Below are 27492 nucleotides of genomic sequence, written 5' to 3' on the forward strand. Positions count from 1 at the left end.
TAGCATAAAGCACATGCATGTTAGCTTTTCCAAGATACTGGCACCAAGTACCCATTCAAGCGATTGGGCACTACAAGGATATCCATCAACTTCTTACCACAGTGAAAGGAGCTGCACAAGTGTCCATAATTATTTGTTTGTCAATGGGAAATTTTCACACCGTCTCTACCATCCGACGATCAATAAATGATAAACATGGGCGATTCAGCACCATCTCTGACCTCTTGCACAATAATGGAGGATCCTTAATAGATAACTCTTTCTTCTTGTGCATGCCTGCTTGAACAATGGAGGATCCTTAATAGAAAACTCTCTTCTTTCTTGTGCATGCCTGCACGTGTGCGTTTCAACCTTAAGAAAATATTTGGCTACTTTCTCACACGTTTCTTTTAAAAAGAAAACCACCACCAAAACTTGGAGCTTTCAAGGAAAAACATCATCTTTTTATTTCTTTCATCAAAGTTGTATCATCTTTCCTGCTATGACAGTCATGTAAATCCTCAAACTTTGTGTGTCCATCACTTAGGCCTACCTCCCTTTTCTCTAGACTAGAGTCCTCAATCGAATTTGATGGGCATGTTTTGTCCTGAATGTCAGTTTTAATAATAATGTCATCTGATTGATCAATCAAGTCGGTATCCAATAGCATTGATAAAGCTTTGAATGCTTTGAGGGCTGTAGGTCGACTGTGAGGGCACGACTCCGTACACGACTTGAACAAGCTTACAAGCACCTTCATGATTTTTCGCTCTCCATCAGACACAGTACCCAAATTACTAGCCTCGTCATCAACAGACGCAGACTCAGAGAACAAATTCTCAATTTCTGTGGGCAGCTGAGGTCGTTGTCCCATCTGCAACGTATATAAATACACGATTTATCATCCAATCTCAGAAAAGCAGTAAAACCACTAGAAAAGAATATAACCTCAATATGTGATTGGATCTGAGCCTCAGGGAGTCCAGCATAAGGAACTTGAAGAGTCAGCATCTCAAATAGCAAACAACCAAAAGACCACATGTCTACTTCCTGCAGAGAGTAACCAACAAAATGAAAATCATGCAATCAACATGAAGTTCCCATTAAGATCTTCAAACTCAACTTACCAAGCCATAAGGTCGTTGACTATACATGGCCCGGAACACCTCTGGAGCCATCCAACGAGGTGTACCGACGCACACTTCCACAGGTGGAATGCCACGATGAGCTAGATAGCAAGTGTGAGCTGAGGATGATGAGAGAGGAACAGCACTATCGAAATCACAGAGCTTAACTGAAGGTGTGCCCTTCCCGTCAAGATCCACTAGTACATTGCTACTCTTGATATCCCTATGCACAATCCCTTTGGAATGAACAAAAGACAGGGCCTGTATGATAGCTTTTGATACATAAGCTGCTTGCTTAATAGGCATGTGTGTCCTACCTTCCTTTGCGTACCTAGTCAACACAGCCTGAAGGGAGGAAAAGTAAGTAAATAAAGAGTCCAAGGCCATTACAGTTGGTACTAATCATAAAAAACACTGGTTCACACCTCTAACGAGAAACCTGGTGCGTAGTCCATAAATATCATCAACTGAATAGCTTCACCACCCTGCTTGCCATCAAGTGGTATCGCCGGTACAGAGCTGAATTCATGACCATAAAAAGAAACTATATGAGGATGTTCCCCCAGACTGCAGAGGATTCGCAGCTCACTGAGAAACCTGCTCACCACATCTTTGTACAGCATCTCGCTTGCCTGATCAGCCAAATGTACCTAAAAACATACACCCACTTTTTATGAGTTATAGAAGAAAGGCTCAATCTTAAGATCCTTTGAACTACAGCCAGCCATACCTTTGCAGCTGCAGTAATGGATCCCAGTGAACACTTTCGGACTACGGAACCCGATGCACCACGTCCTATCTCATCAAGAAGCACAGGAATGATCTCTTCACTTTGCACCACTTCCAAATTCTTCCTGTCCAGAGAGGGCAGCTGGAAACGCCTGAAAGGAATATATCTGAACAAAAGAAAAGACAGACCTCATTATGAGGCTAATGCAGAATACAACTTTATATGTTACCAACTATCATTAAATCACATTATCCACAATAATGCATACAAAAGAAGAGTGTCGCATAGTGCCCAAACAAATGCGACAATAGAAATGGGTTCACTGGGAATGCACCTCCTTTGCTGGAGGTCAGAGACAGAGTTAAGAGCCTCCCCTTGAATGCAAGCATCATTTTTTTGACCTAGTGCACTGATTGATCTTTGGGGGGAAGTTAATTCTTTGGCTAACCTTTAATCTACTTAAAATAGGCTTTGTTTTAAGAAAATACACCAAGGGGAACTTGATCACAAGACAAAGAACTTGAAGAAAGAGATATGAAGAATAATGCTGAATTATTGTTTGCAAACCAAACTAATGGTGTTTGCCCACCTGTGTGTTCCAGCAAGGAGCTTTGATGGCGATCTAGGTAGACTCTGGAGAGAGGATGTCATGGACAACAAGGGCACACAACACAATGAAGATAGATCTAAAGCTGTTGATCTCGATATAAAATGAAGACTGATGAACTCGTATATATATAGTAGACAGGGGTCAGCCAATGTCGGCCACTCTACGACTGGTCCAAATGGACCGAACCGGCCACAGCACCCGACTGGAGCCATACTTGACTACAACTGAGACCAACAGTAAGTGACAACGGCTACTTCTCATACAGAGGGCCTTACAAAATAGAGCAACCCGCCGTCACCCGCACAGTGACAGTGATGATGAGGGTGGAGCTTGATTTCCAACAACCGATCAAATATTTGAACTTGAATGCTTGGATGAAGCCCAACTGTGCACCCTCTACAGAATAATAGTCGAAAAGCTGAAACACAAGGAATGGTTCGATGGAAAGCTCAAGGATAAAGATATCGAAGTCGGGGACATGGTTCTCTTGAACAGCACTGAAAACCAAAAGCATAAGCTAAAGTATAAAGGATCGGAACCATTCCTTGTTCACGAACTCACCCCGCAAGGATCAACGCACATTGAAACACCTAGCGGTGTCAAAATACAAGGATTCTTCACCAGTAGCAAACTTAGAGGCTATTATGGCCCCTTGACTAAGAATGCCGTAAAGGCCATTCATCAGAAAAAAATAAAAGAAGCTGAACTAAAACAAGATGCAAGATTCTTCGCAATTGCCATGCAACTTTGATTGTCACACAACAACTCAGTTGTCTACTCCTAAGCCACACATCCATGTCCCCCAAAATTCTCCTAAACCAAACTACTTCAGATGAAGCATAGCATGATGCCTTGTACTAAACCTCTATAGAAGAAAGTGCCACAGTAGGTTGCTTCTTATTGATCCAGAAGGTAACTCCAGACCTAAGTGACAAACAATAACTAGAAATTGACTTCCTGCTATCACAATCTCTTGCCCCAGCGCCCAGTCACAAAATCCACTCAACATCTTGCCCGAGGTATAGACGATGTCGCACCAACTATACTTCGCATGTATTTTAACACCCACATCCCTGCCTTCCAATGGTTCTCTATGGGCTGATTTGAAAACTTGCTCAACACACCAACTGCAAAGCTAATGGCCGGCTTGTATTTGCACAAGAAGATCAAACTCCCCACCAACTTCATGTATTCCTTCATATCCACAAGTGGAGAAGTGTCTCTTGCAGACAACTTCAACCTCCATGGGGATGCCAACTAACTTGCACTCAGCCATACCAAAGGGCGGTCAGTAGAAGTCCAAGGAGGAAGGATGACAGAGTGTCCACCCCGTCATCAAGTTTAGCAGAAGGGAATGTCGCGTCCCTGACCGACCAGCACTCCAAGCTCATATATAAGCATAAATCAGTATTCAGCAGAAATCATTAGATCATCGGTCCCTCATTCATAGAATCAGTAGGACATGTAGAAGGGGCCTAGGTCACCCCTATGGGGCTGACCATAGCCCTACATCATGTACAAGCCATAGCCCTACATCATGTACAAGCATCAAGTTACCTTTTTGTACCTTAGTAATACAAGAAAACGTGACACCTAAACTCTCTTCTTCTCTCTCCTATGTCTTAACCATGTTAATTAGCATCAATGTTCTTAAGCAAGCTTAGGGCTATGGATCAGTATAGCAAGACAGGGCTTCAATATTTCTCCTACATACTTGTGTTGAGAAATGAAGATGTAATCCTGCAGCTTCATTATCTTAGTCTCATCAAGGCCGTATTGACAATGTGTGTGTGTTCCCTCTTCTCCTCCTCTTGTCTTTTTGAGCAACGCGCAGTTGTCGGCTCGTCTTCAAAAGCTGGGGGAGCTTTCCGTCAAAAAGCTGCTTCACCCACTTTGGATATGGCACTTTCCTCTGTGCTTCAGCAAGCCTATCATCTTCGTCTTCAAATTCTCTCCTGTAAAATGGGTGGAGGCCTCCTCTTTCCCATTGAAACGGGTGCATGTGGTATTGCATCTAGTCGTTGTATCTGTTGGGCTACATCTTCAATGATAGATAAAGTAAAGGAAGCCTCCTCCACCAGGTGGGGTTGTTCCACGAGCACCACATCATGGCTAACCACGATCTTCTTTGCCTCACGGTCGTAAAGTTTATAACCCTTTGACTCCATATTGTACCCTAGAAAGGTACACCTTCTGCATTAGGCATCCCACTAGGTCCTTGATGGGTCTGAAACATCCATAAAACAATCACATCCAAATGTTCTGAAATATGACACTAAGGGCTCCTTACCATAGTAGGTATTATGTACCTGATGTTAATCCTCGAGATTAGGTCCTAATCTCGACAACGTTTGGAAGCACTAAGATTAGGCTACATACAAGTTACATACAGGTGGCTAGGGTTCATTATTATAGATAACCCGACTAGGGTTCATTATTATTAATAACCCACGGTTACTCACTATTTGTCATTGGATGGTTATTTATGGCGGCAGTAGTCACTATATAAGTGACTGATGGATGATTGTGATCATATACTATTATACTTGACAATTGGTCTGTGCCTGGACTAGAGTAGTCTTACTCCTGAGTCCTGCCATGGACATGGACATGATTGTGATCATATACTATCATATTTGACAATTGGTCTGTGCCTAGACTAGAGTAGTCTTACTCCTACCATGGACATGGCGGTTCATAGGCGGTCTTGCTGAGTATCCCTTAGGACGGGATCTGGTGGTATGGGACACCGAGGCTGACTAGCTTGGCCTGTGGAGAGGAGGTTGTAGACTCTTGGCTTAACCGTTGGAATGTTCACTTCGAGTTTCACTCATGAAGGGTAAAGCCCTTAGCCGCTTTTTCAAAAAGCGGCTACAAGGCCAAAAAGAAAAGACCTGAAGTTGGAAAAGCAAACTTAAAGAACTTTGACAAAAGTTGAGTAATATTCTATTATTAAAAGAATAAAGAGAAAAGCATAGTGCAAAAGTAAAAGCAAAGCATGGTAGCTTTTGGCAAAAAGCAAGACCCCCCCCTTGGGTATAAAAGAAGCATGAACCTCTCCCTTCTCCTCATTCATTGAAGCTTGGAGATTATCCTCACCTTCATCATCGAGTTCGTGGGAGAGTACAAGAAGACCATCTTCGTCATCGTTATCAAGCTTTTGATCGAGGGGTTTTAAAACGTAAACCGGCCTCGATCTTCAAACAAAACCAAAGGGCGGTGCAAAAACAAACTTGCACACAATACACTTCAACACCTTTGAAAACCTAGAAAAGGAAAACAAACATGGAGAGCTAGAGTGCTCCTACAAACAGTACACAAACACTGATTGGCCCCAAAACGCAATGGCGCTCCTTGCGGTATTTCTTTAATTGATTATAAGAGCTTTGATTACAATAAGGTTGGAAACTCAGCCGTCACAGTAGAACTCTTGAAGCCTGCAAAGACCCTGCATCATGGCTTCTTGTCCACTCGGCATCCACAAACAAGTCCAGCTATTGTTCACATCAAAAGACTCCCACACATTGAGTCCTGCATACAGAAGCTTTCTCCCATGATCAGGGCTGCCACAACCATCCATAGCCTCTCACCCTATGAACAGCATCACACCCTGACACATCCAGTGCTCCTGCATCACAATGACGACTCCAAACTGTTTCCCAAAAGAGAATTCGCATCACAACACAGCAAACCAGACAATCAACACACATGTACCAACCCCCTCTACCTTCCAAGGGTACTATCCATCTCAATCATGGATTCCCGAACCCTTGTCCAATTGGCAGCAAGACTGTACCAAACATGTGTCCATTGCTATACCCACTGCCTGCATGTGACCTATCTCTTAGAGAAACCAAAAACACATGTTTCCTCGAGAAACCTACGACATGTTTCCGCATGAAACCCTTAGGCTTGTTTCCCCTTGAAACATTTGTCATGTTTCCACACAGAACCATACACAACACCATTCAAAGACAGTGCCAACAACGGCATACATCTAGTGACCTGTTTCCTCATGAAACATCTGGAAACATAGATATGCCCACAACTATAGGTCCCTCTGTTCCTTTCAAGCAAGAAGAAAGCAATCTGCTCTATGAACATGCACCCATGCAAGCTTGCATCAATTCCATGCCAGGAAACACATCCAAGTGACCTGTACTTGCAGCCAACCAAAACAGCCCATAAACAGTCTCAAAGCCGCCCCACGCCTCCTTCCAAGAGAGAATGAAAAGCCCACGCGACTGTGGGTTTCCTGCTCAGTCCTACGTTTCTGCCCTCCTGCAGTCCAGCCCACGTGGCTGTGCCAAGAAGGATAGAGAGAGAGAGAGAGAGAGAGAGAGAGAGAGAGAGAGAACCCGTATGTCTGCTGCAGCCACTTCCACGAAAGAGAGAGAGAGAGAGAGAGAGAACAGTCCTGCGTTTCCAGCAGGACAGCCCACTAGCTCATCCAAAGAAAAAAACACCAGTGCTGCTGTGCGACTCATAGCAAGCGAGGAAGGGAGAGAGAGTGTATCCCCCTGGCTGCCTCTGCCTGACCAGTCCTTCCTGCAGACCTACCCGCTGCTGCACAGCCCTTTGCGCCGCCCTGTGCCGCTGCCTTGTACCATCTCCGCGTTGCTGAACCTATACAGGGGAATTGGACAACAAGGGGAACGGATGCAAGCATGTACAGCTTCTATACAGGCCTTGGTACCTCTTCGAGAAGCCTCGACACCCATCCCCCCCCCCTCCTCCACTAGTCAACACCGAGCACCCTTCCCAGATCCATGCTTCGGCTACCTCCCTTGAGGAGTTAACACAGCATTCCCGTGCGTTATATGAAATGCAGGTACAAGAGGTAGAGCTTCGAACACAGGCGGTAGCCTGCGTTGGTGCACTCCACGACCAACGACACTTGGAGCACAAGCGATACCTTGCAGTTCTCGACACAAGGTCAGTACTACCCACCGCAACTTGCTCGACTCATCTTCACGAGAAGGTGAACTTCAGTGAGTAAAGCAATAAACTCGATCCCACAACTCTAAACTCTTGGATTCATCAATTTGAAGCCTACTTTAATGTTGGTAGGAAGTCAAACATAGAGAAGGTGGTGTAAGCTAGTTAATACATCGAAGGGAAGCCATCTCATGGTGGACTCACTGGGCCCAAGTCAATTCCAACTATGGAGCTGTTGCCTACAAGTGGGACCAGTTTGTCATTGACCTCAAGAAACGGTTTCTACCGCCTCATTATCTTAAGCGACTCGAGGACGAGTTTTGGGGTTTGCGCCAAACGTGCTACCTGTCCTACAATTTGCAAACAAAATCACTCACTTGGCTTTACAGTTATAAAAGTTGGACGTAGACAAAAGAGGACAATTCCTCCACGTTTTGGGGACACAAATCTGATGGGATGTGTGCATGTTTGAACCAGAAAACTTTTGATCGAGCACTTTCACTTGCGCAAAGTGCCGAGATGAAGTGTAACAACGGGAAACCAAAGACCTCCCAGCCCAAATTAGCCAAGGCAGCCATTGTCTCTAGCAAGAGGCAGAATCAGACCCAGTCAGCATCTATCCGAGAGCCTCTAGCTCCAAGAACTTAAACAATGGACGCAGACAAAAGAGGACAATTCCTCTACGTTTTGGACACGCAAATCTGATGGGATGTGTGCATGTTCGAACCAAAAACTTTTGATCACGCACTTTCGCTTGCCCTAAGTGCCGAGATGAAGTGTAACAACGGGAACCTGAAGACCTCCCAGCCCGGAGTAGCCAAGGCAGCCATTGCCCCTGGCAAGAGAGAGAATCAGACCCAGTCAAGATCTACCCCAAGAGCCTCTAGCTCCAAGAACTCGAACAATGGAACACACCTTACTCTAGACCAGAAAGCTGTGCTCAGTGCCAAAGAGCGCAAATAGTACAAGGAGGAGGGGTGGTGTTTCTTCTATCACACAAAAGGACATACTCTTAGGAATTGCCCTAAGAAGACCCTTGGTCAAACCACCACCCCGGCCTCGAGAGCTGCCGTGGTGAGCCAGCCTCACACACGGAAGGGCAACCATGACGCAGAGTATGAGCGTAACAAATTGCTCAAGACCTTTGGCTACATAGGTGGCCACAAAGTCACAGTGGCAGTACAGATGGCATGGTCACGAAACAGGCCACTCGACGAGCCCAGTTTTCGTTGACCTCGGCAGACAAGAAAGTGAAGGGATTTAGCACAGACATGACAATGAGCATCAAGTTTGAAGCTCGCTGGGCTAAATTAGTCATGCAAGGCACAGAATTTGTGCGGGATTTCATGGTTGCCCCTCTTGTAGGAGTGGCACACATAGTCTTAGGGATCCAATGGTTTTTTCACAAGTTTACTCTAGACATTGATTGGGACCAACACACGTTCTAGATTACCCGAAATGTGTCAAAGGCCCCAATAATCATTAAGTGTGCTGGGATACCTAACTTTATTAGCCATCTATAGGCTAAAAGAGAGATTCGAAAAGGCGCACAATGTGTAGTGATCTACGTTTCGACCACCCACACCGTGGCCAGTGCTTCGAAGAAGTACAAGGCTCTACATCACCAGTTCTTGAAGATCTTCCTTCAGGACAATTTGCCTCCCAAACTTCCCTCATTTAGACCAAAGGAGCATAAACTTGAGCTCCTCCGAGGTTCCGAACCCCCAAGTAAGTTTCCATGCCGCTTGAGCAAGGCCATGGAGACGGAGTCGGATCGTCAACTCCAAGAATTGCTACGATCTGGTTTCATACGTTTTAGTGTGTCTCCATTCATAGCCCCGTTCCTCTTTGTGAGAAAGAAGAATAGATCTTCCAAACTTTGTGTAGATTATCGCGCGCTCAATAAGCTAACGATAAAGAGCAAGATCCCTATGCCTTGGATCGATTATATCTTAAGAGAGGCTGAATGGAGCACAGTTATTTTCAAAAATTGACCTCAAAAGTGGCTACCATCACATAAGAATTGTGGACAGGGACATCCCCAAAACCCCATTCCAAACTCGGAAGGCCTACTATGAATTCGTGGTCATTTAACCAGCATCCCAACTACATTAAACCACATGATGATGCATGTTTTCAAGGACTTGATAGAAAAGTGTCTTCATCTTTTTGGATGGCATATGATTTTCTTAGCTACGGAAGAGCGGTACGACATTGACGTTGAAAAAAGCGGCACGACATTGACGTCGAAAAAGTTAATCAAATTGCTCGAAAGCAACGAGCTTTACTTCAATAAGAAGAAATCGGAGTTCTATTTATATGAGGTTCACTACCTCGGATATATAATCAGTGCTGAAGGCATCCGATAGACCCAACAAACGTGATGGAGATCTTGAACTAGGAGACTCCGAAAACAGCGTATGATGTTAGGTCGTTTGTGGGTATTTGCCAGGCATATTCCACCCACATCGACAAACAACTCTAATAAAGTCGTCAAGACTCAAAGGTAGAAGATCAAGATGACTCCTCGGAGTTTGCAAACTTTCAAGGACCTCAAGTTTGCATTATCTGCGGCTCCTTGTTTAGCATTAGCCTCCAAGGATGACCCATTTCAGGTGATCACTGATGCGAGGAACATTGCTATCAAGGTGGTCTTGCAACAGAATGGACATCCAATAATTTACATGTCCCATAAGTGGATCCCTACGGAGAAGAACTACTCGGTTTACTCCTCGCGGTGATACATGCCCTAAAGCATTGGATACGTTTTCTTTATGGACGCAACTTTGAGGTTCACACAAATCACCAAGCTCTACGTTGGCTTCAGACGATGCCAAGTACAAATTGGAATGACCGTCAACACCGTTGGAGTGAGACTTTCCAGCAGTTTGGTGGTATGATCAAGTATCTTCAAGGCAAGGCCAGAATGCCATGAGCAAGAAAGGAACTGTGTCCCACATCCAATCCACTCGACTGGAATTCGCTGATACGGGACTAGATGACATGAAGCATAAGTACGTGGAATTCGATCCTCGATCAAAACAAGCATTGGACGCCACAGGACCATGGCATTTGTTGATACGCAATGGTTGGCTTTTCTATAAAGTTCAACTTGGGTGTTGAAACAGTTCCAAGAAACTCTTCTCCACGATACCCATGATGCAGTCACTAGTGGTCATAGGGACATGAACTCGACTCTAGAGAAGTTAAGAGCAACAATTTTATTGGCCAAGAAAGAGGCAAGATGTGTTCACTTACGTGCAACAATGTCCGGTTTGTCAAAAGGTGAAAGCTCCTCGTGGGAAGAAGATAGGGTTGTTACAACCTTTACCCATTCCCGAAGAACCTTTTCAAGAAACTTCAATGGATTTCGTGACAAACCTCCCAGTACGCGTCAGTGTAATTCTCAGTGTTTGATGGTTGTCGATCATTTTAGCAAATTTGTTATGTTTATTCCTTGTAGAACTAGCATGACTGCCAAGGATGTTGCTAGGATGTTTAATCGGCATTAGTGTCCCATAGGTGGCATATTGAGGACCATTGTGTCAGATCAAGATGCCAAGTTTACCAATCACTTCTGGAGAGCATTATTTGATAACTTTGGGACCAAGTTGAACTTTTCCAATGCATTCCACCCGCAAACAGACGGCCATACGAAGATTTATAATCAATTGGCATTTGACGTACTAAAGTGTTATGTTCACAACCAACAAGGTAAGTGGGAACATTATGTTCATGACTCCTTTTCTTCAGCTATTGGTAGGACTCCATACGAGGTAGCATTTGAAAGATCGTTCCAGTCTTTGTTGACCAGGACGCCATCCTTAAGTTGCCTCCTAACCATCCGGCCACACATGGCCAATATTCAATGTCTAAACTCGGGACTTGCAGGGAGCCTTACAAAATAGACCAACCCATCACCCACACAGTGACATTGACAAGGGTGGTGCATTGATTTCCGACATTGTTCACTACTTATTTGAATGGTAAATGGACGGCAAGGACTTTGCAAGGCATTTCTTTGAAGAATTTGCATAGGGGTACTGCAAGTGGGAGACAATCTGTCAACCAGCAGCATAGGGGGTGGACTATGTTGCAAAAGCAAGACTAAGAGGGAAAACGGTGAAGCGTTTATTGTGGACGTGCCACAGAACATCACTAAGTGGTCACAAAGGCCCTAGAAGATTCAATTTGATTATTCTCACTAGCTACTTGCCAAACCAGTAAGTGAAGAGGAGCAATTGCTAGCTTTTCTACAGTTAGATAGCAAGGGACACACTATTATTACCAAAGAATGTGTGATGTCCACGGCACAGCACCTTCAAACTGGTGGCCTGGTTGAGAGAGTTTGCTAATGTAACTTGGTTGAACACAATGCTAATCAATACACTTAAATACACTAAGATTTAATGGACACTTGCTCAAATACAAGAAGTAAATTGTTGAATTGACAAGAGACACACAATGAGCCGGAACGGCCGACCCCTCCCTCAAATAAAGTATATTGATCTTGGGAGAATTAAGTACATAGTGTCATGGTGTCACCAATTGGCCGACCATTTGGTCCATTCCTAGTTTTTGCGTCTCGTTCACTTGAGGCCAGGCCGGTGTCTCGTGTGAAGAGGCTAGTATTTTGCTGACATGGACGGGAGCCAGACTGGTGCCACCCGTGTGTTAGCAAGATGGTGTCGTATGGACGGGAGCCAGATTAGTGCCACCCGTGTATGACCTGGACTGTGTTCGATCCGTGGGACTGTCACGCCATGGAAGAGCCAGTATTCGTGCCGTGTTTTACCTATGGGACTGTCACACCATAGGGAGACTCGTGCCTGGAACTGTGTCTTACCTATGGGACTGTCACTCCATAGGAAGACCAGGTTTTTATGTTTTATGTCGTGCCAGTTTTGTGCCGACAGATATTTTGTACATGTTCCATGAACGGGAGATATGTCCATGTTACTATTTGCACATGCACACATGATTTGCATGCTTGAAACTGTTTTCGCATGACATGTATTTGTGTGTTTGCTTGCCTGACGTGTTACTTACTGAGCGGGGACGCCTGCCAGTGAGTCGTGAAGTCTGCCCTGTATTCTGACAAGTTTCAGTGCATGTGAACAGGTGGTAAGTATGTTGCACATGTAGTTTTTAATATTTAATTCTAACCCCTTTGTTTTATAAGGTTAGGGGTTCACACTTATTTAAAAGTGGGCACCCACTTAGGGGCCAAGGTGGGGAGCCTCACTTTTAAGTGAGTGTGGGGGTGGGCATGGTCACCTACCCCCACTAGCCCCCCACATGCAAACGTGGGTATGACCAAGGTTATCTCCACATGATTATTATTATTAAATATGGCTCTCTCCATCAAGCGTAAAACAACATCGCTTCACCCTTTGACGTAAAAAAAAAGAGCATCCGCTTCGTGGAGAACCAGCTGCCGGCGATCACCTCTCCCCCTGGCGCATGTTTATTTCATAAAGGCGAAGTATCCCCTGCTGCTAGCTGCGCCTGCCTCTCTACAGGCGGCTGAATATTATTGCTGGTGGCTGCGTTGAATTCTGCAGGGGGCTGCTTATGCTGCTGCTGCCTGCGCCAAACTCTCTACAGGCAGCTGACTCTGCTGCTGGCTGCGCCTGACTCTCTACAGGCGACCCTCTGCTGCAGGCTACGCTGCTGCTCTTCACAGGCGGCTGACTATCTCTGCTGGCGACTGCACCATAGGCTGACGGCTGCCTACTCTACAGGCGGCTGTGTATGTTTTATCTCTAGCAAGGCTACGTTGCCTTTCTTGCTGCAGGCGACTGTGTGACCAGCTTCTGTGGGTTACTCCTCTTCTCCTGCAGGCGCCCACCCCTCTTCCCAAGCAGGCGATCCCTTCTCCATACCGGAGGCTATGCATTCTATAAGGTGGCTGCACTTGTTGTAGCCAGGCGGCATCTTTCCTTATAGCAGGTTGCTTCTCCATACAAGCCAGGTCTCTATCTGCCCTTGCAAGTGGATACTTCTTCTTGCAGAGCAGGTGGCTGTGATTTTCTTTTACGGTGGTACCTGCCTTGGTGGTTCACCACGAGGCGACTAAGTCTTCATCAAAGGAACTTCGCCTCTCCTGGGAGGCTTCTTCATACTTCGAGTATGGGTTTTCTATCAACCATTTACAAGTAAGTAATTTTCAGATTTGAGTAAAGTATTATATGTTTAAATCTGATAAAGGATTCATCCCTCTACGGCCACACCCGTTCGGTGCCGGGTTGTCCAAGCTGTATTGGCGAACCTCGGTCCAAAGGTGCTGAGATCGGGAGAGCCAGGCGTTAGTACGAGAGCGCCTGTTTGTGAGTGGTCTCGAAACACCAGTGAGGCGCTCTCCGCGGAGTCCAGTGAAAGCACAGGACCGTAGCGATTGGACCACACTAGTGGTTGTTCTGCTTCGAGCTTCTTCATCGAAATTCGAACCTACTTGTTTGGTACTGTTTTCATATGTACATGGACATTATCTGGTTCTCAGAACCCATGGAGCATTGTATTCATTAAAATACTCCCAATAAATATATCATATATTGAGGGGGGGGTCGGCCCGTTCCGGCCCCAGTGCTGGTGTCCATCTTTCCGTTTCTGTTCATTTAAAGTTCAAGTTGTTTTAAGTTGTCCATTTCAAATTTGTGGTTTTAAAGTTGTGCTATTAAGCGTGTGGGTGTCCAACGGAGTCTTTCCCACTTGACGGGATCGGTTTCACATGGGCATTTCTGACCAGATTTCCATACCAATGCATATCAATACAGTATTGCAAACAAGTGGTTGTCGATGTAGACTTGCAACCCACACTACCCTCTCAAGTGCCCATGTTCCCTACCATTTGCTCTCTATTGTTCCACCAACACATGGTAGCAACAATATGCAAGAGAGCATGTAGGACAAGAGAACACTACACAGGGTATGTGATCTTGTAATCCGATTCCTCCCTCTTGCTACTTGCTCCCATATTTCAGCATAAAAGCTTACCAATAGCAAGTAGAGTCGATGACAGCGAAAGTCTTCGCGATGGAAGTCCTTGGAGTGTTGAGATCTTTGATTTTTCGCCTTTCTTCCCGACAAAAGTCTTCAAGAGGATGAAGGGAACTTTGGGAAAGCTTCCCCTATGGTTCAAATTGAGAAAGGAAGGCTGAAATTAGGGTTTTCAGCAAAAAGACCAGAAATTACAGCAATAAAGAGAGCTGTTTTGCTGAATTTCAGTCATTGGGAGTGTGTAGGAGAGTGATTAGCATTTGGAAACACTCTTGGAAGCTTGGAAAACACCCTAGCAAGTTGGGTATGGCTATGGAGACCTTGGAAATGGAGAGAAATGGTGGAAAAACAGAGTTTTCAGCCTCCAAAAATCTTCATGAAGAGAAAACACGAATTTTCTCTTAATAAGTAAGTGAATTGGGGTCCAATCAGGTGAAGGGACATGGGGAGATGCCCATTTATGAGTAAAAGGGGAGGATCAGGTCCTGGACATTGAGTCTTGTCCGCCTCGGGACTTCAGTGAGTGTGAACTTGGAAGCGGTCATAATTTATAAGTGACTTTTGAACGCCCAAACTTTAATGAAGTGGGAACGCACTCGCTTATAAATATTGGCTAAGTCCTAAGGGCTATTTGAGCTAGATCGGGTAATACTTACCACCTGTTCACATGCCACACAACCATGTCAGCAGACAGTTTCACACACGGTTCACGGGCGGGCGTCCCCTTACTTGGAACTACACATTGGTCAAGCAAGCATGAAAACAGCATGCAATTTCAATTGCAAGCAAGCACATAAAGATGCTATGCAATGCAGCATTGATATGGACAATCCCCGTTCATGAGACTATACCAAAAGACGTGCTCCAGGCAAGTACACGAGGTACCAGACTCAATAAAACACCAATCCACCAAGCATTTCTGAGCATGTACACGGAGGCACAAGTCCCAACGGAAAGCCAAGTCTACAGTATCACATGAGTGGCATCAATCCCTAGCATAAACAACTGCCATGGACACCAGTCCAATGTACATACATAATAAGAAAGCATGGGTGGACCAATTGGGTGGCCAAATGGTGACATCCCCCCCCCGGGCTTCTAAACAGTTGTCCGCAACTGAAAAGCATCCAAATATGTCTGAAGCACATGCGGGCAATTTCTGAAGAACTCTTCATCTACCATTTAGCATCAATGGGAAGATAGTTCTTAAACTTCACAAGGTAACGCCTCACAACTTTGCCTGCAGCAAGCTTGCGTTTCTTGTGATACACAATCTGCTCTGGCTGCAAGATCTCCTCAAGCTCATCCACTTCTAGTGGATCCTCAATGACCATTTCACTGGGCTCCGGCCCTACATACTTACGAAGGAGACTCACATGAAAAGCATTGTGTATGTGCCAATGACTAGGTAATGCCAATCTGAAAGCCACTTCATTGATCTTCTCAATCACTTGAAAAGGCCCATAGTACCTGGTTGCAAGCTTAGGATATGCACCCTCTTTGCCAGGCCTCTTTGCAAGTCTTGCTTTCTCAAATTTCAGCAATACCCAATCATTCTCTTTGACATCCAATTGCCTTCTATGCTTGTCGGTAGCCTTTTTATGCTTGTCTTGTGACCTTGCAATGGCTGTCCACACCTAAGCAAAAGCAATATCCAAGTCTCTTACATACTCATCAGCTGCAAATATCTCATCCTTTGTGCGAAGGATGGGTGGCAAAACCACCTTACCATAAACAATCTCAAACAGGGCCTTTCCCGTAGATGCATGCACCGTGTTGTTGTATGCAAATTCCACAAGCAGTAAGTACTTCTCCCAAGAAGACTTCTGATCCGCCACATAACATTTCAAGAGATCCAAGACGGCTGAATTTGCAACCTCACTTTGCCCATCCGTTTGAGGGTGATAAGCTGATGAGAAGTCCAATTTGGTGCCCATATTATCAAATAAGGCCCGCCAAAAGAGACTTAATAGTCTTGGGATCTCTATCCCCCACAATGGACTTCGGCATTCCATGATGTTTGAACACTTGGGCAAGATATATTTTAACCATATGCTCACCTTGCTAAACATGTCCACAATTGTCCAAATTGCATCGTTACCTTGTTGGGTTCGTGTCCATAATAAAATCCATTGTAATACTTTCCCATGGCTGCGTGGGAATAGGCAATGACTGAAGCAAACCTGGTGCCTTTTGCTTATCAAATTTGACCTTTTGATAGGTGATACATGCACGTACATGTGCCTCTATGTCCTTCCACATACCTGGCCAAAAGAAATACCACTCAATCATGTACGTAGTAGGCATTATGCCTCGATGACTAGCATATGGAGGAGCATGGCACTCATCCAAAACCTTTTGCCTCATGTCAGACACCACACATAGGCAATTATCTTTCATGAGATAACCCTCTTTGATCACATATGAGGCATGTGCATGACCAGCCATCAAATCAGCCCAAATAGTGGCAAAATCAGCATCCGTATGATACAAATCACGCATGGTAGACAAGCCTCCATGAGAGACAACCGAGATAGCTGTTACATACGGCTTTCATGACAATGCATCGGCCGCTACATTCTTCTTTCCCGGAGTGTGCAAGATCTGAAAATGAAACATAGAGAGGATATTGGCCATCCTCATATGCTTCTCTGACAACTTAGTTTGAGTAAGAAAATACCTCAAACTCTGGTGATCTGTCTTCACAGTGAAATCAGCCCCAAGAAGGTAATGTTTCCATATAGTAAGTATATGAATTACAGCCAAAAGCTCTTTCTCATAAATGCCAAGAGATAGCTCTGCATCATGCAATCTACGACTCTCATAAGCCACGGCATGTCCCTCTTGATTAAGGACAGCTCCTATGCAATTTCCAGATGCACATTTCACACAAAAAGGCTCCTTTTGCAAATCCGGAATGATCAACACTGGACCATGAGTAGTTGCATCTTTCAATTTGAGGAATGCATCTCTCTCAACATTAGTCCATTTGAACACGGCCTTCTTCTTTGTCAAATCATGTAAAGGAGAAGCAATCCATGCAAAGTGCCGAATGAGCCTGCGGTAGTAAGAGCATAATCCAAGAAAACTACGGATCTCATGCACCGAACTCAATTCGGGCCAATTCCGAATTGCATCAATCTTTGCAAGATCCATCCGCACTCCATCTTTGGACACAATATGCCCAAGATAATGTATCTCTGACAAGAAGAACTCACTCTTCTTTGCATTTATGAAGAGTTTATGCTTATGGAGCTCTTCAAAAACAATAGCCAAATGAGCTTTATGCTCTTCTTCGGTCTTCGAGAAGACTAGGATGTCATCAAAGAAGACACCTGTAAATTTCATGTACCCACAGAATATGCGATCCATCATTCTGTTGAATGTAGCCGAGGCATTTGTAAGACCAAAAGGCATAACAAGATACTCATAAAGCCCAAATGCTATCCTGAAAGCAGTATTGTGTACATCCTCAAGCACTACACGCACTTGATGATATCCACTCTTGAGATCAATTCGGCTAAAGCATGCCGATCCATCCAACTTGTCAAGGATGTCGTCTATGCATGGAATCGAAAACCGATTCTTGATGGTAAGCTTATTCAAAGCTCTATAATCCACACATACGAAAAGATCCATCCTTCTTTTGAACCAAGAGGACGGGTGAACAATATGGGGAAGAGCTTGGCTGAACCAAACCCTTCTCAAGAAGCTCATTCACTTGCTTCATGATCTCCTCTTTTTGGGATGCACTTACACAATAGTCTGGCCTATTAGGTGGTGCGCTACCCGGCACAAGATCAATGCGATGATCTTCCGGTCGTACAGGTGGTAACTCATCAGCAAAACAATCATTGTGCTCTTGCAAAAATTTCAACCTATCATTACTAAGAGTGTTTACATGTACATTATTTTCCTCAACATGATCTCGTACAAAAATCAAGTACGCCAAAACACTCTTTTTCATTACTTTCTTAATTTGTACATGAGATACAAGGGGAATGGTATCACCCTCTTCACCAGCATCAATTACATGTTCTCGGCCTTTATGCATGAAGGTGATCTTGTTGGTCTTGTAAGCCTTGCACGGATCAATACGGGTATGCCAAGGCTTTCCAAGCAATACATCACAGCCATTCAAAGGCGCCACAAGAAAATCCTCATGATCCACATAGCCTTGAATGTGTATGCGCAACTTGCCAAAAATACGCATGACCTACACTTCTACCAACAAAGGCAGCCCCTGCTTAAATTTGAGGATCCATGTCCTCCACTTCAATACCCAAAGCAGCTGCCATCTGAGTGGATATGAAATTTTCAGATGCACAATCATCAAACATGAACAAAGCGGACTGATCTTTGAGCTGTCCCCAAGCTTTACATACAACCCTATCTTTGCTATCATGTGAAGTGTTGCCCTGTACATCTGGAACCATATGCACATTAGGCTTTGATGCATTTGCATTATCACGCTTTTTCTTGTTTGGGCATGCCTTTGCAATATGCTCGGTGCTACCACAAGTAAAGCATTTCCCCTCACTCATATATTGCTTTTTCTGTTCCGGAGTGAGACCATAGTCTCTCGGTTTGAAGGGACGCTTCTTGGTAGTGTTATTTTGAGTCTTTGGACCATTTTTATCTTGGTTTTGGTCCTTTTTAGGTGGCTGTCCATCATTTTACAGGTTTTGGACAGCCCTCTCTTTGCCTTGAAATGAGGGTTTAGCCTTATTGGATCAACTCAATTTGAGTTCCAATTGCTCGGTGGCGGTGGCGGCTGTGATTAATTGGTGTAAGGTATGACCAGGATACATTTGTAGTCCCGCTTTGTACACGGGTTGCAATCCCGATTGAAACCTTCTCTTCCTTCCCGCCTCGGTGACATGCATAAATGGAGACACCTCCAAGAGCACTTTCCAAAACTTTTGTACATATGCATTTACCAATTCCCCCTCATTTTGCTTTACCCAATCCCACTTCATTGTTATCTCATTCAATGCATTGGGAGGCAAGAATTGAGCATAGAACCTCTCCTTGAACTCTTCCCATGATCTAACAGGATTCGGTGAGAGCTTCTCCGTGAGCCACCAATGAACAGCAGTGCCTTTCATGAACATGCTTACATGCCGGATCATGGATTTCTGAGTGAAATCCTCATCACTGAAAGCAATATCAAACTGAGCAGCAATAAAAGCAAGTGCCTTTGATGCATCATATTCCCCAGGATATGTGTCGAACTTCACAGATTTGTCTCCGGCTCTGAAGTCACAAGACTTTGATGCATGTGTGTGCATCTCAACACGTTTTCCCCCATGTTTGTCCATTGGGACAGCCCCTGTGACTTGCATCATTTTTGGACCAAAAGGTGATACATAAGGCATAGATACATGTGCCCTGTAAGCATAAGGCATGGCTGACCCCTCAACATGCATTGATACATTTTCAGCCATAACTTCTCCCTCACGAGCACACTCAAAGGCATGAGTGGCATGAGAGATACGCGGAATACCTGCACCAACAGAAAATTGCAGCCCATGATGTATGTGTTGTGCATGCACATTTTCAGCCAGCAATGGCATTTGACATACATTTTGACCACTGCCATAAACATTGTATCCTTCACGGGCTACATTAGGTGTTCCTACATGGCGTGAAGTCGCTGATTGTTCCTCTCCCATAGCATGGAGATTCATCCTCTTAGACATAAGTTCTTGTTCGGGCACTTGTCGGGATTCCAAGACATGTGGGATGGTTGCCTTTTCTGCATAGGCATCCTCGGTACGAGCCAAGTATGCACGTGCTGCATCCCTCGGTTGCATGTGCAACTCTTGAGCAATCATTGCCATTGCATGATCCATATAAGATTCAGCTTTCTTGGCCTTCAAACGGTCATGTACCAATGGATCCTCGCGGCGATAGAGATTCAATTCTTCTTGTTGTGCATGGAGAAGAGCCTGCATACGAGTAAGTTCAGCCCTCAAGACTATGGACTCTTCTTCTTGCATCTTCTCTTTGCCACGGGACGGCTGTCCCACATATTCATGTTCCCTATTGTGCACCACATGAGTTTACTCATCTTGTAAAGCATTGGAGGCATGCATTTCATTGTCCCCGCCTCTTGTATTAGCATCTCCAACATTCCTTGTATGGCTGTCCATAATGTTCTAAGTGTAGAGATAGCTAGTGTTCACGGTGATCGTCTCTCACGATAGAAGTGAAAGAGCACCGTATGCTCTGATACCAATGTAACTTGGTTGAACACAATGCTAATCAATACACTTAAATACACTAAGATTTGATGGACACTTGCTCAAATACAAGAAGTAAATTGCTGAATTGACAAGAGACACACAATGAGCCGAAACGGCCGACCCCTCCCTCAAATAAAGTATATTGATCTTGGGAGAATCAAGTACATAGTTCTAACCAGATTTCCATACCAATGCATATGAATACAGTATTGCAAACAAGTGGTTGTCGATGTAGACTTGAAACCCACACTACTCTCTCAAGTGCCCATGTTCCCTACCATCTGCTCTATATTGTTCCACCAACACATGGTAGCAACAATCTGCAAAGAGAGCACGTAGGACAAGAGAACACTACACAGGGTATGTGATCTTGTAATCCGATTCCTCCCTCCTGCTACTTGCTCCCATATTTCAGCATAAAAGCTTACCAATAGCAAGTAGAGTCGATGACAACCGAAGTCTTCGCGATGGATGAATGGGAGAAGAAGAATTAGGGTTAGGTTAGAGTTCATGTGGGAGACATACACAGAGAGAACAAGGGAGAGAGAGAGAGTTGTGGGGATAAGTCAACTCACCATGTGTGAGAGTGTGTGACTCCCCTATCACACGTATATTGCACTAGTACACATAGTGCACTTAGTACATTAAAAGTACTAAGTGTACTATGTACTATAACTTATGGGCTTGTACACACTATAAGGGTGGGCATAATGCCTTTACCCCAACAACCTCCCACTTAAAGGCAAAGTGTCCTTAAGTAAAGGAAAAGAAAAATCAGCATGTACATGATAATATACAAGGCCATATCAAGGCTGAAACTGGCCTCATCCAATGCCCATCAAGTGTTTGCAATGAGCAAACCGCTCCGGAGGCAAACTCTTTGTCAACAGATCAGCCGGGTTGTCATCCGTATGAATCTTAACAAGCTGAATTTGCTTGTTCTCTATCACCTCTCTGATGAAGTGATACTTCACATCCACATGCTTTGTCTTTGCATGAAAGACAGGGTTCTTTGCCAACTGGATGGCACTCTGACTGTCACAATGCAACAATGGAATATCCCCTGTATAACCCAAGTCAACCACTAACCGAGATAGCCATAATGCCTCCTTGCAAGCCTCTGTGGCTGCAATATACTCGGCCTCTGTAGTAGATAAGGCAGTGCACTTCTGCATCCTGGATATCCATGACACAGCACCTCCTGTGAATGTAAACACATAACCAGTAGTAGACTTCCGGTTATCTGGATGAACGGAATAATCCGAATCCGTGTAACCATGCACTAATGCATCCTGTTTGCCAAAGCAAATGCACATATCCTGTGTGCCCTTCAGGTATCTCATGACACCTTTCACTGCTTCCCAATGCTTCTTGCCAGGGTTGGCCATGTATCTAGAAACCACTCCCACTGCAAATGCAATGTCCGGCCTAGTAGCAACCATGGCATACATGAGACTGCCACAAGCTGAAGCATACGGAATCTTGGCCATATCAGCCCTGCCACTATCTGACTGTGGACTGTCCATAGCACTGAGTTTCACATATGGAGGCAAAGGAGTACTAGTCTTCTTCCCCCCGTCCATATTGAACCTCTGCAAAACTTTGCCAATGTATTCCTTCTGAGACAAATACAACACATGCTGATTTCTGTCCCGAAGTATCCGCATACCCAAGATGTGATTTGCATCACCCAAATCCTTCATATCAAAGGTTTGATGCAGCCTCTTCTTCAAGGCATCCATCTCTTTACGAGATTTCCCGGCAATCAACATATCATCAACATACAAGATGAGGATCAATAGACTGCCATCCAAAGCTTTCTTGGTGTATAAGCAGTGATCTATGTCACTTCTTCTGAAATCCTGTGGTTTCATGAATGTATCAAATTCATGATACCATTCCCTTGGTGCCTGTTTGAGCCCATAAAGACTCTTTTTCAGCTTGCATACAAGCTTCTCCTTTCCACTCACTGCATAACCCTCTGGCTGTTGCATATATATCTCCTCATGGAGATCACCGTGAAGAAAAGCAGTCTTCACATCCATCTGAATCAAGTCCAGATCATCATGTGCAACCAAAGCTAATACAGCTCTAAGTGTGGTCATTTTGACCACTGGAGAGAAGATCTCATCAAAGTCCACACCATATTCCTGCTTGAAGCCCTTAGCCACTAACCTGGCTTTGTATCTTGGCTTTGCATCAGGTGCAACTTTGAGCCTGTAAACCCATTTGCATGGCAAAACCTTCTTGCCTGCAGGCAAATGCACCAACTTCCATGTTCCATTTTTGTGCAGAGAATCCATCTCTGACTTCATGGCACGCTCCCAAAGAGCCTTGCCTGCCCTCTGTAAAGCCTCCTTATATAACATGAGGGCTCCCCACAGTCAGTGAGCATCAAGTAGTCAACCCCTGGAACAAACCTGTCAGGGGCTCTGGAGGGTCTTGTGGACCTCCGTACCCAATGACCATCATTTGCAGGTTGCTGTCCAGCCTGCATATCACCTATTGGTGGCTCCTGTTCCATGCCATAAGGCTGAAAAATCATGCCCGGTATCTCCTCTAACTGTGGTATATCCATAGGGATATCTTCTGCCATCTCTGGCTGTCCATTTGGACCATTTTCAGCACCATTTAAGGGCTGGTTTTGCTGCTGTAATGGCTGATTTACAGCCCTTGGTTGTTGTCCATGATGTCCATCATCATCAAAGATGACTCTGCCAGGCTCCTGTTGCCTTGCAGGCTCCTTATACATGCATGTTTCATCAAAAATGACATCATTGCTGCGTATAATCTTTCTATTTACGGGATCCCGAAGTCTATACCCCATTTCACCTTTGTCACCATATCCTAGGAATATGCATTTATGAGACTTAGGATCAAGTTTGGTGCGCATTTCCCTGCGTATGTGCACGTACGCAACGCAACCAAACACTCTCAAGTGCTTGTATGACGAAGGCTTCCGTGTCCATACTTCCTCTGGCACTTTTCCACCAAGCCTCGTGTTAGGTGACCTGTTTATAAGGTGAACGGCTGTCATAACAGCTTCAGCCCAAAAACCATGAGGTAATGCAGCATGTGACAACATAGAACGGACCTTCTCCTGAATGGTCCTGTTCATCCTCTCTGCTGTCCCGTTTTGTGGAGGATCATAAGGAGTAGAGAGCTCCCTCTTGATGCCTTTAGCATCACAAAAGTCCTGAAACTGTTTGGACATATACTCTCCACCATTGTCGGAACGCAAAGCCTTCAGTGTTTTGCCTGTTTGGTTCTTAACAAGAGCAACAAACTTCTGAAACACTGAGAATGTATCACTCTTCAAACGAAGAGGATAGACCCACACCTTACGTGTGGCATCATCAATAAAAGACACAAAATATTTTGCCCCTCCCAAAGAAAGCTGAGGCATCTCACATACATCTGTATGCACAAGCTCTAACTGAGCATCTTTCTGTCCAAGAGCTTTCTTGTGGGGGCACTGGAGTTGCCTGCCATATATACAATGCTCACAAAACTGAAAACTTGAAAACTTTAGAGAAGGCAAGTAACCCAAACGAGACAGTTGCTCCATTCCTTTGACACTCATGTGTCCCAACCGGCTATACCACATAGAGATTTCCGGCAGCTCGGTTGCATTTACATTAGCATGGTGACAAACACCAGCATGCATGAAGTAAAGAGTGTCCACCTTAGAGCCTCTGGCAACAACCAGTGAGCCCTTACTAATTTTCCACTTTCCACGACCAAATGTGGTAACATAATCAGCATCATCAAGCTGTCCAGTAGAAAGCAGATTCTTCTTGATCTCAGGCACATGCCTGACATCATGGAGCATAAGCTGTGAGCCATCTGAAAACACAAGCCTCACATCACCTCTGCCAAGAATCTTGCATGCATGGTTATCACCCAAATAAACCACTCCTTCATTGCCAGCAGTATACCTAACAAACAAGTCTCTGCATCCTGTGACATGAAAGGAGGCACCTGAATCAATGATCCACGAGTGCATACCATGACCACCTGTAAGAAGTGAATGGGCATCAAGTGAAGACGTAAATAGGACCTCATCCTCACTGTCACCTGCATGTGACACATTGATTTCTTCAATCTTGACTCCACTTTTGCCCTTTGGCTTTACATCTTTGGCTTCATCTTTGTCTTTGTCTTTGCCTTTTCCCTTTTCCTTTTGATCATTTTTCCATTTGTAGCATTGCTTTTTGATGTGTCCCTTCTTGCCACAATAATGGCATTCCAAGTCCTTTTTGGAGCGAGACTTGCTCCTTCCCCGTTCTTGGCTTTTACCCCTTTGCTGGGATCTCCCACGTGCATTCATTGCATTGGACTTTCCAACAGAGTTGTTTTTCCTGTTCATCTCTTCTTGAAGAAGAGCACCCTCAACATCTGCATATGACAGCATAGCATTCGAATTGCTAGTGGCTGTCCTGAATGTGTCCCAACTCTCTGGCAAAGTGCATAAGAGAAAAGTGGCTTTGAACTCATCGTCCATTGCCAACTTTTGATTTATAACTTGGCTGACAATACCATTAAACTCATTTAGATGGGCTGCCATAGACGCCCCTTCCTTCATCTGAAGACCTATGAGTTTCTTCAACCAATACACTTTGCTTGAGGCACTTTGCTGGCCATAAAAGTCCTGCAATCTCTGCCACATTCCCCAAGCTGTCTTCTCTTCACGAATGCTGAAAAGTAAAGAGTCTGACAAAGATAACATGATAGTAGATCTTGCCAGCTCATCCATATCTTCCCACTCTTCAGCAGTAAGAGAAGCGGGCTTTACACCCCTTTCTTTGATAGGCTTGTGCTGCTTTTTCTGGAGCAACACATTATAGCACTGGGTTTGCCAAATATCATAGTTATGTGAGCCTTCAAGCTTCTTGATGTGAAGCAATGAAGAGCTCTCACCTGTGGTTGCCATAGCAATATGCAACCTGTCAATGCCTGACTCCCTGCAAAATGTGCAAACACTGCACCAAAAGCACACAAAGTGCTCACAGTTGTTCTCCCAAACTTTATCTCCCACTGCGGAAGCAAGAATGCAACTTTTCTCCCACTTTATGTGATGAAATCACCAAAATCTGGTTGCTGCAGATTTAGGACAGCACCTTAAATGTGCTCTGTTCCCCTTCCAAAGTACTGTACAGCAGTACTAAGTGCTCACCAATGATGTACCAAACCTGTACCGGCAAGTACAGCAACTGAAAATGAACCTTTTCTTCACTCAAATCAGTGTACAGCCATGCCAAAACTTGCACAAAGCTGTACCAAATCTGTACCAGCAAGTACAGCAGCAATAAATGCTCTCTTGGCTGTCCAAATGAGTGAAAATCAGACTTTTACAGTCCCGATCACTGTATACAACAGTCCCGAACAGAAATTGGGCAAAAGCCCCTTGACTGCAAGCTGATTTCTGAGGATTCAAGGCATAAAAAGTCTTGCCTGCTGCTTTGCCAAGCTCAACAAGCATAAAATCTTGAAAAGCCCCTTGATTTAAGATCAATTTCTGATCATACATGGTACATTGACGCACATGAAGGCATCCAGAGTCTTCGCGATGCTTCCCCCTGGCCACATATACATCCAATACATGAAAGCCCCTTGATTTACAGGCACATTGAGTGCTTGACAGGCATCAACACATTGCCCAAAGCATCAAATGCGAGTGCCTGCATGCAAATCAATCCAATCGGCACAAAAGCCCCTTGATTTGCACTGCAATTTGCTGCAATTTTGCCCGAATGTGCGATTTCTCACATCATACAGCATGTATGAGTGCTTAATTGCACAATTACATCAAAAACCCCAAATTTTGATATCCAATTTCCTGCAAATTGATCCTGATTGTGACCAATGTCACCCAATTTTGCCAATTTTGCTCAGAAATTGAGCAATTCGGCACCTGACCTGCTCAATTGATGATTGTACCTGCTCAATTGCAAATTGGACATGCAAATTCCAAAAAATTGAAACAAGTACCTCAGGTAATTTTCTGATTTTTTGTTGCAGAAAAAGGGGTTGATGAATTTGGTGCTGCTATTGATGCTGATGCTGATGCTCCTGCAGCTGTAGCTGATGTACGGATGGCTGGCTGCGTAGCTCTCCTCAGCAGGCAGCGCAGTAGACGTCTCCTCACTAGCCTCCTCGCTACCTCTGCCTAGCTGTTGACTACGCGGCGAAGTGATACCAGGAGAAGGTGACGTGGAGTATATAAGCTATGTCACGGCGCTCACGTATTGCTGGCGGCGTTTAGCTTTCTCGGTGACGCGGACTACTTTTCTCCACGTACCACGCTCACGTGTTTTGTTGACGCCGCCTCCGATTGGTAGCCAGCGCTACACGTCGCCACTTCGCCTTCTTCTCCACCTGCGCCTGCCCTTCTCCGTGCCCGAGCTGCCACCTCTCTCCACTTCTGGACGCCCCGCCTGTTGTATGTTGGCTACCTGCGCTGCAACCTGGGCTTCGCTGCCTTGTGGTTTGCTAAGCGTAGCTCTACCACGTCAACAATTAGTCAACCTGATTCAGCTGCAGCCTGCGTAAGTTGCAGAGAGAGAAGAGCTACGCTTTCCTACATTCAACACAGACAGCTGTAGGCGCCTAGCTCCACCATCATGTTGGAAGTAAACTACACATGCAGAGCTGCAGACTGGCTCTGATACCAGTTGAATGGGAGGAGAAGAATTAGGGTTAGGTTAGAGTTCATGTGGGAGACATACACAGAGAGAACAAGGGAGAGAGAGAGAGTTGTGGAGATAAGTCAACTCACCATGTGTGAGAGTGTGTGACTCCCCTATCACACGTATTTTGCACTAGTACACATAGTGCACTTAGTACATTAAAAGTACTAAG

The 27492-nt window shown here is 44.8% G+C and overlaps 1 protein-coding gene across 2 annotated transcripts in view; it reads right to left on the reverse strand.

Moving 5' to 3' along the window:
- Positions 1-421: 421 nt before the first annotated feature.
- The window catches only part of LOC147603586 (Leucine-rich repeat protein kinase family protein), a 39227-nt gene continuing 12156 nt past the window's right edge, over positions 422-27492 (reverse strand). The window contains exons 9-14 of one of the 2 annotated variants that reach the window (XR_015265525.1): positions 1837-2002; positions 1532-1756; positions 1424-1451; positions 1107-1329; positions 928-1029; positions 422-853 (exon numbers count right to left, since the gene is read on the reverse strand). Coding sequence is in view for 1 of the 2 variants with exons in the window: in XM_086796021.1 (XP_086652147.1) it covers positions 437-853; positions 928-1029; positions 1107-1451; positions 1532-1756; positions 1837-2002 (1255 nt within the window). In the remaining variant the exon portion in view is untranslated. Of the gene's footprint in view, positions 854-927; positions 1030-1106; positions 1452-1531; positions 1757-1836; positions 2003-27492 lie in introns of both variants that reach the window. The other variant, XM_086796021.1, reaches the window with a different exon arrangement.

This window comes from Cibotium barometz, chromosome 63 (assembly GCF_041138505.1).
Source record: "Cibotium barometz isolate CiBa-2024 chromosome 63, ASM4113850v1, whole genome shotgun sequence".
NCBI lineage: Eukaryota > Viridiplantae > Streptophyta > Polypodiopsida > Cyatheales > Cibotiaceae > Cibotium > Cibotium barometz.